The 15,826-nt window shown below is 37.2% G+C and overlaps 1 protein-coding gene and 1 long non-coding RNA gene across 4 annotated transcripts in view; both read left to right on the top strand.

Annotated features, from left to right (window-relative positions):
- The window catches only part of LOC107671190 (DNA-binding death effector domain-containing protein 2-like), a 20,707-nt gene extending 10,102 nt beyond the window's left edge, over nt 1–10,605 (top strand). For all 3 annotated transcript variants that reach the window (XM_016464078.1, XM_016464076.1, XM_016464077.1), the window contains exons 6-7: nt 8,116–8,506; nt 9,334–10,605. In XM_016464078.1, coding sequence (XP_016319564.1) covers nt 8,116–8,506; nt 9,334–9,340 — 398 coding nt within the window. In that variant the 3' untranslated portion in view covers nt 9,341–10,605. The remainder of the gene's footprint in view (nt 1–8,115; nt 8,507–9,333) is intronic.
- LOC107671191 (uncharacterized) lies at nt 1,871–3,406 on the top strand. Its single transcript, XR_001632165.1, has 2 exons — nt 1,871–2,486; nt 3,311–3,406. It is a non-coding gene; the product is annotated as an uncharacterized LOC107671191 (long non-coding RNA).
- Nucleotides 10,606–15,826: the final 5,221 nt, after the last annotated feature.

The following is a 15,826-nucleotide window of genomic DNA, read 5'->3' as shown; positions in this document are numbered from 1 at the left end:
TAAATATATGAGTGTCACAGCAAAGGGTCTGAATACTTAGGACCATGTGATATTTCAGTTTTTCTTTTGTAATAAATCTGCAAAAATGTCAACAATTCTGTGTTTTTCTGTCAATATGGGGTGCTGTGTGTACATTAATGAGGAAAAAAAATTAACTTAAATGATTTTAGCAAATGGCTGCAATATAACAAAGAGTGAAAAATTTAAGGGGGTCTGAATACTTTCCGTACCCACTGTATATATATATATATATATAAAATACAGATTTTTTTAAAATCCAAATACAAAAATACTAAGATATATATCGTATATCGCAAATCGGCCAAAAAATACCAAGATATGAATTTTTGCCCATATCGCCCAGCCCTAATTTATAGATAGATAAATCTGATTTTCACTGTTCAAATGTGTTCTAATAATGTGTGGATTCTTTCAAAATATCTGTCTGATGCATGAGCCACACACTAAACCTCACACTTATAAAAACATGAATGAAAATCAGGGAAATCAATGTGATAAGATGGATGGAATTCAGAAGATATTTAATCTATTATTTTAACTGTTCTAATCTATTATTTTAGGATAAACATATAAAAACATAGAAGAGTTGTTGTTACACTCACTATACACTCAAATATCTGCATCCAGCCTTATTCACGAATCCACACAGGATGGGAGGGTGCCATTTTGTTTTTTCAGACATGTGTAATTCAGACTCTTGACACGCTCTTTGTTCACCTCAGATGCTTGGCACTAGTCAGTTTTCCTCTATTGTTACAAATGCTTATTGACCTGCCTGTACAAATACTGCATGGCTCTGGTAATGTTCCTCATTATGTGCACCGCAGGGACTCTTAAACCCTCAAATGAAGCTGCTTATTTCTTTGCATATTCATGTCATCTACTTAAAGCATTTAACTTTTGTTAAAGGCACTGAGGAAATCTAAAGTTTTCTTTTTTAAACATAGTCTTACTTATGTACTTACTACAGTGTGCCAGTAGCAGCTACTCTTATCAATCAAAAGTAATATGGTAATTTGGTGCAGCCCAATACTGCTTAATGGTTAACATATATTCTTTTCTCATCAGAAACAAACAATATTGTATAGCTAAGATTTGTTTACAGATGGTGTACCTCTTTGTAGTTGTGATCATCATTTATGTTTAAGTTGTGCTTTAGACTTGCTTAAATTCTCCTGCTTCCTTCATGGTTCGATTTTTAGAGAGAAAAGTACACTCACATTCTTTGTTTTTATCTCTGTCACATTTTTCATCAACTTCTCTATCCCTTTTCATTTTCCTTTGGTTAAGCAGTTTTCAGTGTGATTAACTCCTGTGGTGTGTCTGAATGAAATTTCTGTGAAGAGATTATTGAATATTGAGCCACTGAGACTGAGCTGCATCAGCCTGTATGTCCCAGTGTCTCATGTCTACTAAAACACTGACTATTGTCACTCCACTTCTTATTTAAAGGGGTCATATGCGTTTTCAAGTTTTCCTTTCTCTTTGGAGTGTTACACGCTGTTTGTGAATAGATACGATCCCTAAAGTTGCAAAGACTAAAGTCTCAAACCCAAAGAGATATTCTTTATAGAAGTTAAAACTCGTCCACACCCTCCTAAAACGCCTTGTTTAAACACGCCCCCACATGTCTACGTCACTGTGTGGGAAGATTTGCATAACACCGCCCAAATGTTTACGCAAAGACAGAAGGCGTAACTTTGATTCTCGCTGTAGTATTGTTGCCGCTGCCGCCATGTCGTGGAAACACTGTGTTTCGTTGTGAAAGCGAAACTACTTTGTTTGGCCTTCCAAAAGTGGACACAACTAGAAATCAGTGGTTAAGTTGTATTTACAACACTGTTCCAGAACAGTTCAAACCAAATATTAGAGTGTGTGCAGTGCATTTTATGGAGGACTGTTTCCTGAACCCGGGAGAGTGGACTACAATGCTCTCTCTTCTGTAACTGAGCTTTGATGCAGCCAAAGCTAATCTACTTTCTGCACTGACCTTTTGTTTAGTGAGATGAGAATCCTTTGTGCCCTATCTTACTTCACCAGTCCCTTAAACTTTAGGTTACACTGCACTGTGAGCTTTTTTGACCTATAAAACATTCATAAATCAAGCTTCAATCTTATATGGTAAATTTGAATGACTTCTGTTGACTACAAGATCCACCCTGGAGATGTTTGTTATTCAGATTCTGTCATACAATTTCCAACATTACAGTCCTGCTGTGCCATGATTGACCTATGAACTTTCACCTTTGTTTTACACCTGAACTAGCTGAACATGCTGTTTGCTGTGTTGACTCCGCATTTGATCTTGGCAGGTTGACTCAACATTGAGTAGAAAAAGCAGGAGAATGGATAGAGTGAAACAGACAGAGCTCACAACAAAAACAAGTGTGTGCTGTCCACTCTGTCCGATCACACACAGTCAAGACGTGTGTGCTTTAACTCACGCGCCTGGTCCATGTCCTAAGGTAAAGAACCCCCTTCCTAACTCGCATAGGCGGAGGGGCGAATCTAATACTCTGTTCAAATGTCAGTTTTCAGTTGTTGCTGTCCACTTCCCAATTACATGTGCTAAACTATTAACTTAATTTGGGAAAAAATAGGAACACAATCCTCTTTGGAGGGGTTGTTGGCCTCAGTGTTTCACAGAACTGACTCATGAAAAAAAGAATTCATGGAAAAATTCCTTGGAAATTCCTGGGAGTGTCCTGTTAATTTGCTTGTAATGCAACATTACGTTACATGACTCTATTTTCAGCGCAATCTATGTTCAAAAACAAACCATTCAAAAAACTACAGTTGTTGACCAAACTCAGCCCCAAAGCTCAGTTTTGCAATGATTTATCCTTGAAAAATCATCCTCTGTGAACCTTTGCTGGAGCAGTTCTGAGGAAAATGACCCAACAGTTCTTGTTTAGACCCATCCCAGTGTTTTGTATTTGTGTTTAAGTTTTCAGCATTGGAACTTTTAGTTTAAATTTAACAGATACCTTAATTTATTCAATTAAATTCTGCTAGTGTTTTGATTTTTGTAACATTGAAGTAGACACTGGTTGTAAAGTTAGTAAAATAGTAGTCTGATAAGCTCATTCTTGACCAAAGAGGTTTGATCCTGCAGTCTCCGTAGTAATGAATTAGAAAATGTTGCTTTTACACAAAGACAAGAGATTATGCATATGAACTTTGCCTGCTTGACCAAAAAATAAGACACAGCAAAACTGTTGCAACAACATTCATCCAAAACTGCTTGTTTCTCTCTCTCTCTCTTCCTCTCCTTTCTCTATGTCCACAGTTGAAAAACATACTGACTCAAGTGTCAGGAACAAAAACAAGTTGGCCATCCTCACATACTAAGAGAAGGAGAGAATGAAAGAAAAAAAAAACAATCAAGGAAAGAGGGATCGAAATAAGTGTGGAAGCTCTTCGCATGGAGCAACACCCCATAAAATGACGCACGACATTTTTATTTGATTTGTAAAAAAATAATTATTGTTTGTTTGTAAGAAGAAATTTGCAACATTTTTTACATGAAATATCTGAATATTTGTGAATACATGTTATTTTTCTGAAATGCTCTGGGATGCACAAAAAAAAGTAATGCTTACAAGGGGGGCATTAAATATATTGACAGAAAAACCTCCACTGTACCGCTTATTATGGGTACCTTCTGTGTACTGAAACTGGAAGCTGAGAAAAAACAATGTCCTGTATTAGTTTATGTGAGGAGCTCTGATAATGTTTGTTTAATGGAACTAAAAGTGCTCTGTAAATGTGTGCTGTGTTTAAAAGAACGTTAAAGAAGATTTGTGTTTCGAGTCTGCTTTCCAACCTGCGTTACAAATTATATTTGAGAACATTGTTGGGCAGACCAACATGATCTTTTAAATTTAAAGGTGCCATAGAATGGAAAACTGTTTTTACCTTGGCATAGTTGAATAATAACAGTTCTGTACATGGAAATGACATACCATGAGCCTCAAACACCATTGTTTCCTCCTCCTTATGTAAATCTTGTGCATGCAAAAGACCACTGAAAAACAGGCGAATCAGAACATAACACCGACTGTGCCGTTACAGTCGTGATCACTAATAGTTACGCCCCCAACATTTGCATATACCCGCCCATGTTCTATGCCAGCCGCCAGCCGAACCTGCACAGCCGAATCATCAGAAGTTCTGCAGGTATTGTGAAGAAACAAATGCGGATAATAGCAAAAATGGCAGATCATGGAAATAAATGTTATGTTCCAGGCTGTGCAGGGGATGTGATGTGCAGGGATGGGTTGGGTTGGTGTCTGTATTCAGAAAGGCACGGAAAACAAATAACTTGTTCTAATAAAAAAACGCGAGCCACTAAAGGGACATGGTTAGCTGCTTGCTAGCAGTAGCCTGTTACATTACAGTACATAAGATTTCACTTACCACATAAACAGAGTAAGGAGAGATGACTGAGGATGATGGCGAATGATTTACAGATCCTGAGCATCCCTGACAAGCATCTGATCTTGTAAAATGTGTGGTAAGTACTGCCGCTGTAGTTTACACAGCATGTGTGATCGCAAATCTTGAAAGTGAAAGTAAAATTCGATCATGCATTCGAATGCAGTTTCATTCTTGCTGTGTGAGCTACTGAAATGAGCCGCACTGAGAAACATCCAATCAGAGCAGAGCTCAACATTGAGCCGCACTGTGAAACAACCAATCAGAGCAGAGCTCAACATTATTATTCATGACCCTGCCAAATAAGGTAAAAACAGACCATTTCATTCTAGGGACAAATCCTAGGGTTGTAAATGGACGTGTAAAACCGTTTCTGGAGATTTTTTTGCCCCTACCTAAGGCACATACCTTCTATGTAGATATCAGAGAATCAATGCATTCTATGGCACCTTTAAAACTTGAGTAATGTTGTTCCTGTCTGGTTATAGCCACAATATCAGTCTAAATTTAAAGCCTTGTTTTGGCTGGTTTCATTGTCAAGTGTTACATTTTGGTCTGCATCTGAAATGGCAAATCTTTGAACAGTATATTTTAGTAAAGACCATTGTGTGAATGGTTGTTTTTAAATTATAATAATCAAAAGTTACATTACACAAAGTATGATTCAAGAAGCTTTTTGGCATGGTAAAAGAAAGCATTACATTGCTAAAGCATTAGTAGCAATGTACTGTCCATCACAAAAATGTTGTTATTACAGTATTGGTCAAAAACCTTTTTTTTATGTTTTCGAAGGAAGTCTCTTATGCGCACCAAGGCAAAACAATAATATTGTGACATATTTCAATTTAAAACAACTGTTTTTCTATTTTAATGTATTTTAAAATGTAATTTATTCCTATGATGGCATGCTGAATTTTCAGCAGCCATTACTCCAGTCTTTAGTGTCACATGATCCTTTATCTAATATGCTAATTTGGTGATTAGGAAACATTTCTAATTATCAGTGTTGAAAACAGCTGCTTAATATTTGTAACAATGTAAAGTGTGTCACTTTTGATCAATTTAATACATCATTACAGAATAAAAGTATTTCCTAATAAAAAATCTTACTTTAGTGTATATGTAATTATATGTCATTATATTTACTAGCAAAGTCCTATACTGTTTACCTGAATTGATTATATAATGAAGGGAAAGTTTACGGTCGAGTATTTAGTTCCAGTCACTTTATGAATAACTAAAGGGCCTTTCGCACAGCGGGAACCTTTTCATAGTACCTGAACTAATTGTGGAACTACCCACTTTTTGGCGTGTTTGCACTGCAGGAACTAGGAATGGTTTTAGCTCCTACTTCAGAGCAGGGTCTAAAACAGTTCTATAGGAACTATCAGTGACGTAAGTGTACGCTGATTGGCCAAACACACGCGAAACAGCGGCCACCCGGCATTTTTAAAAAGCCATGTAAACATATTTACTCCACGAACAAACAGCGATAATGGCATTTACCTGTTTGCAGTGTTGTGTTCTTTTCTCAGCTTCGATGATATGTAACACTGCAAGTTGTCATAAAAAAATGTGTCTCTTAGTCCAACTTTTTTCTCTTGCAATTGCGTAAATTGTGCATTTACATCTCCATCTCCAATTCCGTTATAAAAAGCCATTGCTGTCGGCCGCTTCAGAGTTCCTGCTGCCGGTGCGAATCATTATATTTACTAGCAAAGTCCTATACTGTTTACCTGAATTGATTATATAATGAAGGGAAAGTTTACGGTCGAGTATTTAGTTCCAGTCACTTTATGAATAACTAAAGGGCCTTTCGCACAGCGGGAACCTTTTCATAGTACCTGAACTAATTGTGGAACTACCCACTTTTTGGCGTGTTTGCACTGCAGGAACTAGGAATGGTTTTAGCTCCTACTTCAGAGCAGGGTCTAAAACAGTTCTATAGGAACTATCAGTGACGTAAGTGTACGCTGATTGGCCAAACACACGCGAAACAGCGGCCACCCGGCATTTTTAAAAAGCCATGTAAACATATTTACTCCACGAACAAACAGCGATAATGGCATTTACCTGTTTGCAGTGTTGTGTTCTTTTCTCAGCTTCGATGATATGTAACACTGCAAGTTGTCATAAAAAAATGTGTCTCTTAGTCCAACTTTTTTCTCTTGCAATTGCGTAAATTGTGCATTTACATCTCCATCTCCATCTCCGTTATAAAAAGCCATTGCTGTCGGCCGCTTCAGAGTTCCTGCTGCCGAAAATGGCCCGAGGGAGAAATTGGTTCTCTAGGATCTACCCTGCTGGCTAGTTCCTAGAACTATGCGGTGCGAAAGCCCCTTAAGACAAAATTATCATTCCTAAAGTGCTGCTGTTCACAAGCAATCCATAAATGCAGTATATTCAAGCATTTAAACAATGTTATATTTATTCTCACAAATGAATAAAAAGTGTCACTCAGTCACTTACTCCCTACATTAATGGCTACTTTTTCATATTCACTGTTGCTTTGTAAAAGTCCCAACATGCAAAAAGGTGGAGTTTGTGTTGGAGCTTTGGTTGTAGGAAGGTTGGATTTGTGTTGCAGCAATGTTCTGAAGATTGATGGGTCCACTTCCTCCTCTGACCTCTGAGCTAATGACATGAAAGGAAATGACATCACTGCGAAGCTCTGGTTCAGTATGTATACTCCAATCGTATGTTGCCGTCTCTGTTCCCTGTGCTGTTGCATGACATCAGTTCTACCTCCACTGTTTGGTAAAGCCAACCTGCATAAATCTGTCCGTTAATAATGACACCTACAGAATTCGGATCCACATATCAAACCATAAATATCACCAGATCTGTCTCCTGAAACTCAAATGTGAGCCCATCTCTGGATTTTGCTTGAGGTGCTTTCAGTCCACCTGAACTTTCCGAATGGCCTCAGATAATGTGCTTTAAAATCTCCCTCGTCTTTGTGATACAAGTGCAATGTTCAGTAAACATGTTGGACTTTACCAGCTTGTTTCCAAGTCCCTGTGTGCCTGCAAATAATTTGAAAGCCACCTCATGATGAATTTATCCAATCTCAAGTGCAAAACCTGAATCAGCCTACTGGTTTCACTCGTAGCCTCACTGACTACAAGTGAAAAATCAGGGTCGATTGACTCCAAAATCTCAACCTTAAACAATTTTGAGGATGTTGACCTCAGTTATCCAGTAGATCTGTAGACCATAGAGCTGATGCTGTATCAGAAGGAGTTTGACTTTTGTGTCTTCTGGTTTAATATGCTTTGTCCGTAACAGACCAATCAAAATTTAAACAGGGCAGGAACTTATTTTAAGCAAATGTATATGAATCAGTGCAATTCTTAGTTATTTTTCAACCAATTTTTTGATATAAACTGAATGTCAAGTCTCATTATCATTGTACTTTTTGCTCTCATTTTGACCCCCCCCCCACTGATCTGTTTCATGTCTCGTGTTCTTCCCCTTTCCTCCTGCTACTGTTTTTCTTGTTTCTCTCCATCCTTGCTGCAAAAAAACCCTTCACACTGACTCTTCACAAATCCATCTCCATACCCTCATGATTGTCTATGCCCCTTTGCATGTTACCCTTCATCCTTCATCCCACCCTCCTCTCTTTCTCTGTCTCCAACACTCTTATGCTCTCAGATGTCCGGCTGCGTGTGCGTGCGGAGTATTCAGAGCACGAGTCGGCCCTTCGTGGAGGAGTTTCATCAGACAAGCCGCAGCCGTTGGAGAGGCAATTTGAACTGTTCAGCCGAGCGAGCATGCTGCTCCGTACCCGGGATCTGGGCTCTATTGTTTGTGATATCAAGTTCTCGGAACTTGCCAACCTGGATGCCTTCTGGGCAGACTATCTAAGCGGGGCGCTGCTTGAGGCACTGAAAGGAGTCTTCATCACAGACTCTTTGAAAAGGGCAGCGGGACAGGAGGGGGTCCGGCTGCTTGTCAGTGTGGATCAGGATGACTATGAGGATGGCAGGGAGGTGTTGCTCAGAGGCCAGACACATAATAGGACAAACTGGGGAACACAAAGTTTGTAAGTACTTTATGCATTTGAATTTGTGTGTTTATGTATTTATTTATTACTTTTTATTTATTCATGTGGTCTGATAATGATCATACATTAAGGTAGACTTTTATTTTTTTTAGGGTTGAATTTTATATATACTCCCTCTCTTGCCACTATAGTAACATATAACCACCAGGGGGCATTAACATTCTTTATCTTGTCCCCTTTTCTACCATGTGAGAAAGCGTTATTTATTTTAATATTATCTATATACTGTTATAGTGTTTATTAATATTTTGAATTAGCTTTTATTTTTATCATTTCAGTTATTTTAGTTTGTTTTAGTAGTTTTGTTATGTGCTTATGATATATTTAATATTTCTGTTTGGCTTTGTTTTTGTTGTTGTTTTTTTTAATTATATTTATGAATTTATTTATTTGTAATTTTTTACTTTAGCTTAAACTAAACTGCTATCTATTTATATTTTAATTTATTTCAACTTTTCAAAAAAAATAAATAATTGTATTTATTTGGATAGCCCTTTTCACAATAAATATCATTTCAAATCAGTTTTAACGAGACAGTAAGGTACATAAATATTATCAATATTATATAATATTATTACAAACACATTCTGTAAATACATTAAAATTCCTTTAATTATTACCTTTAGTTAATGGTAGTTAGGTTATTAGTTACATTAGCTTTGGCAGCCCAAATAAAATTCCCTGAACCCCTTAGCAACACCTTGCGGCCCCTGAGGGAACCCAGTTTAAATCCCACAAACTTTGGATTTTAAAGTATATTTTGTTCCCATATATATTACGTAATGTGTATCATGTTTCCCTCACAGGCCCTGAAAAATGTCCGTTTCACTCAGGACCTTCAGCTATGATGGATGAAGATGTTTTGCCTTTTCATTTCATTGCCCATTGAGTGCTGGCGACACTGGGAAGGAGAGCCTGTTGGAAGAGTCTAGATTAAACTGGGCAGCCGTTTTGTTGGACACTGACTGTATCTAAAGGAAAAATGATTCTTGACTGTTCAGAGGTTAGGTTCAAGTATAGGGCTGGCTCTCTCTCTCCACTGCAGGTCAGTTTAAACATGGACAAACACACACCCATAGAAAACAAAAGTAGGAGGTTCTGCATCTGTTCTACTTAGTCTGTCACAGGTGGTATGTGGATAGAATCTGTTTCCAAATGTGATGACATACAATGAACCATTGAATTCAAGTTATGTGTTTAGCTTTGTTTGGGAAATGTAAAATAACCTCTTTGATAAAAGATAGGAATGATGGGAATACACAACAAATATGTAACCCAAAAGGATGTGCAAATCAATGATTAATAAACATTCAAATGCATAGTTAACAAAAAGATTATGTAGTTTTTTTTTTATTTTTATATATCTCCTGTTTGAAAAGGTTTTGAAAGATTGAATAATAACTTCTTAAGAGTTTGGAGCTGGTAACAATGCTTCAGATGACCAAATGTAGACTTCCACCATTGGACCGTTTAATATGTTGTATAACTTAACTGCTCCAGAGTGCTCTGTTGTACTGCTTATGAGAGTCAACTTAGATGACTTTGGAAATCCTTTATACACTACCTGACTGGAACAAATCTATCAAAGCTGCCAAATTTGAAGATGTATTGAGGATCAGGCAATGCCACAAGTTGGAACAGAGATTAACTCTGCATTTTACAGCAAAGACTTTCTACAGTGTACACCACTCTGCGACTACATGTGTCCCTACAACTCAGTTACTGTTATTTGTCTCAGAAACAAGGTTCTGGATTATCAAGGCCTTCAGATGCCTTTGTAAAATGTTGATAGAAAAAAATGTTAGTTAATTAGATGACCACTGATTTGACACACAACCAGACTAACCTCTCTGGTCATGTTTCTGGGTTATTGTGTTCTTATAAAGCAAGCATGTGTTGACCCTTTTGTTATATTTGTACTCCTATGACAAAGAAGATAAAAGTTCAGTAGTATGTAGTGGTAATTCAGTTTGGAACAGTCCTGACATGTCACTGATATAAGTGAATTGGGAGTGGAACATTGAACGCTTTTGTGTTTTCATGTTTTTGTTTAAAATGATATTACTTGATATTGTTTTGTTATGTGTCATTTACATAACTATATAATTCTTAATAAAGTCCTGTCAGAAAAAAATAGTGTCTTTCTGATACTGTGTGCTAAAAGATGTTTAATTTCAGTTGTGGAATTCCTTCTGGGAATGTTGTGGCAAAATCCCTTTGGTGGATTCTTGTAAGCATTGCTATTTTTTCCAGTTCATTCGTGTTCTTAGTTTAATTAACGTTATGCACCTGCACCCATAATCACTAACACATTAATTATACCATGTAGTACAGAATACTGTATAGAATATAATTCACGTACCAGATATTTTATTTATATATATAAATATCCCCTCTTGTGGATTAAAGGATCACATGAAATTAAGTGTGGAGCACACTGATTTTAAAGTATTATTTTTAGATAATTTAGATGCTCATATTTCTTTTTTCTTAAAAGAAGCTGCTCGCTGGACTAAATATACATTCCCTGTGTTTAAATATTGCTGAATCAGAAGGTTGGAACTTCTACCAACCCAACAGCGACACCAAACATTTCTCTTGAACTGGGATTGGTTTTGCAGTATTATTGTTGTTGCTTTATCCATTTAGTCATAATCAAAACATATTTTAGGTCAGAACGAGGTGGGGAAATTAATATTATTATGTTATTTAGTTAGGGCTCTCTCCGTGGTGCTGAAACATGGAGGTGTGTGTCAATTGACGTTGATATTGATATTGAGAAAATGCATTAAACAGCTGTAAATACAACTTAATAAATAATTACAGGGTGTAAATGAAACTGTACGTCTATGCTAATTTTGCTAAGAGCACATTATTATTGGAGAGAAGCCTACTCCGAGACTTCACCACGTTTTGTGTGCAATTTAGTCGTTTCACCAGTAGATGGCAGCTATATGTTTGATCTATCCTAGTCAAACCTACGCAAAGCACATACTGAAGTAATCAGACGAAGAAGGGGAAATGAAGATTAAAGTCTACACTCTAAACATGTTTGCTTCTTTTCTCTCATTTCTCACCCATAACAAATGTGCTTTTGCGCCTTTCTCGACACTGGCGATCAACGTGTAGTCATGGAAACCGCTAGAGGTAGAGCGGGGCAGTGAGACACACGAGCACACGCCCTCCACTCGACCGACCCCCTCACCTTTCGCCCCTAATTTCAAATTCAGGCTCCTCACCCGATCCCTTTTCTGTTCCCCCCACAAACCACCCCCAAAATAGCTGGCCTCTCTCCCCAGTGTTTTGCTGTGTCCGAGCAGCTCGCGCGAGTGAGAGACTGCCGCGTGCATCGATGGAAACGCTGGTAATGTGTAAACAAACTGACAGCTTCATAAATGTATTCTTTTGCGTATGTGTAACCTTTCCATACCATGACGTCATCCTTCTACCCTTCACTCGCTCTCTCTATTTGTTCCTCCCTAATGTATATTTGTTTGTACTTTCTGCCGTTTCTGTGAGTTATATTCCATGAAAACGATTAACTCTAAAGTTGTCCTTTCTCATTTAAACCCGTCCCGCACACAGCGAGCAGGAGAGGCGGACAGGGTTATCGCCTCTAATGATTTCTTGCTCGGATCGCTGTTTTCTTTTTATTGATTAGATAGAAATGAATTCATGGGACAACCCTCTCTCTCTGTGTCGGTACTCGTGTTTCTCTGCATGTTCCTGCGAAGTGTTTGCACGCGCTGTTCTGCATGCTGTAATTGGCGCAGGGCATCGCGGGAATATTTGATTTGAAAAGCGGAGATCGCCCTGTGAAATATGCATGCCCTCGTGTTTTACGGTCATGTACGTGTTCCTGCGAACATCCTGCGATGTTCTGATCTGTCGCGTGCTGATAAACACAGCTTTCTGCCATGAATGAAGCAAAGCTTCTGTCAAGCTGTTTTTTTTGTTTTTTTTTGTAAATCGAGTGTAGACTAAATACGAAGCCTTTAGCTATGGTGGAGGAATATAAACTCTACGGTTGTGAAAGGACAACGCTTTATAATTGTTTTACCTTTAAAGTTTACCTTTAGTTTGGGTGTCACCGAATGCTAATGTTAATAGGCCAAATTGCACGGCTTCATTTTGCAGTTTTTGACGAACGTTTGCAAAGTCGAGGTTAAAATGTATCAAAACCCGTTAATAAATGGCTTTGTTATTGTCATGGTTTAATGCATTGGTATTAACATTTGCTTTATTTTTGGAGGCCAGCTGTGCGCGGCTGTGTGTGTATAAGCGCGCGAGCTTCTGTCTTGTCTCTTGACTTGTGGAGAATCTGGACATGGTATTTACTCCTTTGGGAAGCTTTGTAATCAATATGGTCGATATTTGTTTGGCGGCATATTCTTGATAACGACGTTGTATTAATACCATCACGCGGCCCCAGCATGGCCGTCAGTGTCCGCCGCCACACGGGCTGAATCTCCGCTGAGGGTGAAATCGATGAGCAGAGTTAATTATGAGAAAATCAATTAAGAGGTGGAGATCTTGGCTTTAAAAGGGAAGCCAGCGCCAGTGCAAAGGAAAAGGGACTGAATAAAGAAGCCAGTTCACACATTTCTGGGCTCCGTTCTTTTCGCTCTTCTCGTCTTATTCAAGGTGCGCGGCCGCTCGGTCACCTTCTCCGTGGCGTATGACGCTAAACTAGCCTACATGTTTGCAATTCTGTCAGCCGTCCGGTACACACACTTACAATGCTGTAATGGGGCTATTTCATTCCAGCATATCTGTTAAAATATAACCTGCACGTGTTGGTGATGGCGAGAAGCGCGCAGAGGTTGCAGCCGGAGATCTCATTATACCTTCTTCCTCAGTAAACAATATCACAAACGTGTTTCGATGTGACTTTATTCACAGTGAACATCTTTCTTTCTTTCTTTTTTTTTGTAGGCAAGTTATAGGTTTGTAGCGATGGATAGAAAGGTGCTGGAGACGTTCTCTTATAAGTTTACATATTTGGAGATGGTCCATCAAATATGTATAGAGCCTGACTCTCTGTATATATGTGCTCTCACGTTTCATGGATGACACACAGGCACATGTACCTTTTATTGGCTTCAGATTAACTAAGAAACGCCACACAGCAACCTCCTCACGGGTGCCGTATAGCCTATATCTGAAGATACGAAGATTCAATCTTCAGGACTCATTATTGAGGCCATATTTGGGAGTTTTAACATGATGCAGAAATTGTGAGAACCATTAGGACCTGGTAATCTTTAGTTTAAAAAGTTTTGAAATATTTATAGAATTTTCTCATGCAAAATTCTAATGAGGCTTTGAAGACGCATATCTTTATATTAAAACAGTGCGCAAATTAACACTGCATTTTGATTTTAATAAAGCGATTAATATAAACTGAAAACAGAATTCACGTGTTATTCAAGATAGCCTCTCTTTTTTTACCACGACGGTATCACTAAAGAGATATTACGTTTATCTGAACCAATTCACAAAAGTGATATTTCCACGCATTTACTCGTTTTTTGTATGACGGTTAATTAAATAATGCAAATCATGAAAATAATCCACTCAAATATGCACTATTATGCATATGAAAATATCTGATCTGAATACTGGTCTATTAAAGTAAAACACATTTCTCTGTATGTCTGTATTAAGATGATGCGTCCACGTAGCTTCACATAATTACAGATAATTCAAAGGTGTATTTCTTAAATTAATGTAGCCTGTAGATTCATAATTGTTTAAATAGCCAGGTTTCTATTTGAGTATGTAAATGTTATCTTCGCATTACCATGTTTGAATTTATGAGATGATTATTGACTATTCATAGTAACAGATTATTGTCACGCGTTTTGTCATGTTGTAGCTTTGTAATCATACTTTTTATTTAAACGAATACACCAGATTTATTTAAAATAACTAAATAAATCCTAGTATAGGCTAACTGATATGCAAATCGCTGAGCAACATATGCAATCATAAAACCTTACAGTTTCGCATTTTTACCCAAGTTAATTAATATAAAACGCAAATGAAGTAACAGTCTATTCGAAGAAATGCTTTGTATGCATCAGTTATTAATAAATAAAATAATTTGCAGGTTAAATAAAAGTGTCTTGACTTTTCCAAAGAAGCAGTAGAAATAGCTTACGTTAGGATATATAGCCTAATTTAAAGTATTATAAACTTATTGTTAAAACGTTCATGACATACAAATATGCTCTTTTATTTAATAACAATGCAGTTTCTGTGGAGACAATAAATCTCTCATCAGTATGTTTGTGTCGTTAATTTCAACACAACTAATAATAACCCTTGCAAAATCATCTGTTTTTACCATGCAAATTAGTGATATTATAGACATTATATGCATGTCATTATCAACGTAGCAGAGAAGAACACACACACACACACACACACACACACACACACGCACAATAAAATCAGCGGGTAAAACAGCGGTAAACTCAGTAAAGACTTTCTGACCAAAAAAAAAAATATATATATATATATAAGAATGTTATTGTTATTATTATTATCTACTTAAATTTCTACACGATTTTCCTACTCAGTCAGACGATTTTATTATTTTTATGGTAGTACCATCCAAGTCTTATTTCACCTAAAACTATCAACTAACAAATCGTTAAAAGCTTAGTATGCTTAATGGCTCTCATGTGCTATTAATACATTACATATAAACACAAGAGAAAAAGTAAACACGACTAAATTAGTAACTAAGATTTTTTATTATTATTATTATTATTGGTTGTTTACTGTGTTCTATTACAATTACACTGGCTCACATTCCTTCGTGAGAGCAGGAGGATTGTATTTCAGGCAGGATTTTTTTTCTTCTTGTTATTTTAGGAAATTATGGTCTTCATAGACGAATCTTCGATATCATTCGGTCTGTCACAACGCGACCGTCGTCTTGTTTAGCCTATCACTTATTTTAAATGCACACTTTATTAAGTTCGTATTATTATTATTATTATTATTATTATTATTATTATATATTTTTAAGTGCCCCACAGATATTGAGTGTCCGATATCAATCTTGGTTTTTTTTCATAAGCAGATGTCAGCGTAACTCACGACCCCGTGGGTCAAAGGCCAAACGACCACCGGTGCAATTAAAACGGACAAAGATGGAGCATTATGGCCCCATCCAATTTTCCTCTTACAAAATAACAAAACCGCAGGCATTTTATTTCAGAAATATGATATTATCAAAAGCATATGACCATACTGATGCTAATACAAAGAGCTGTGTCCTCATATTCA

This window comes from Sinocyclocheilus anshuiensis, unplaced genomic scaffold, assembly GCF_001515605.1.
Source record: "Sinocyclocheilus anshuiensis isolate Anshui unplaced genomic scaffold, SAMN03320099.WGS_v1.1 scaffold1286, whole genome shotgun sequence".
Lineage (NCBI taxonomy): Eukaryota > Metazoa > Chordata > Actinopteri > Cypriniformes > Cyprinidae > Sinocyclocheilus > Sinocyclocheilus anshuiensis.
Note: the sequence above shows the minus strand (reverse complement) of the source record. Positions and strands in the feature narration are given on the sequence as shown.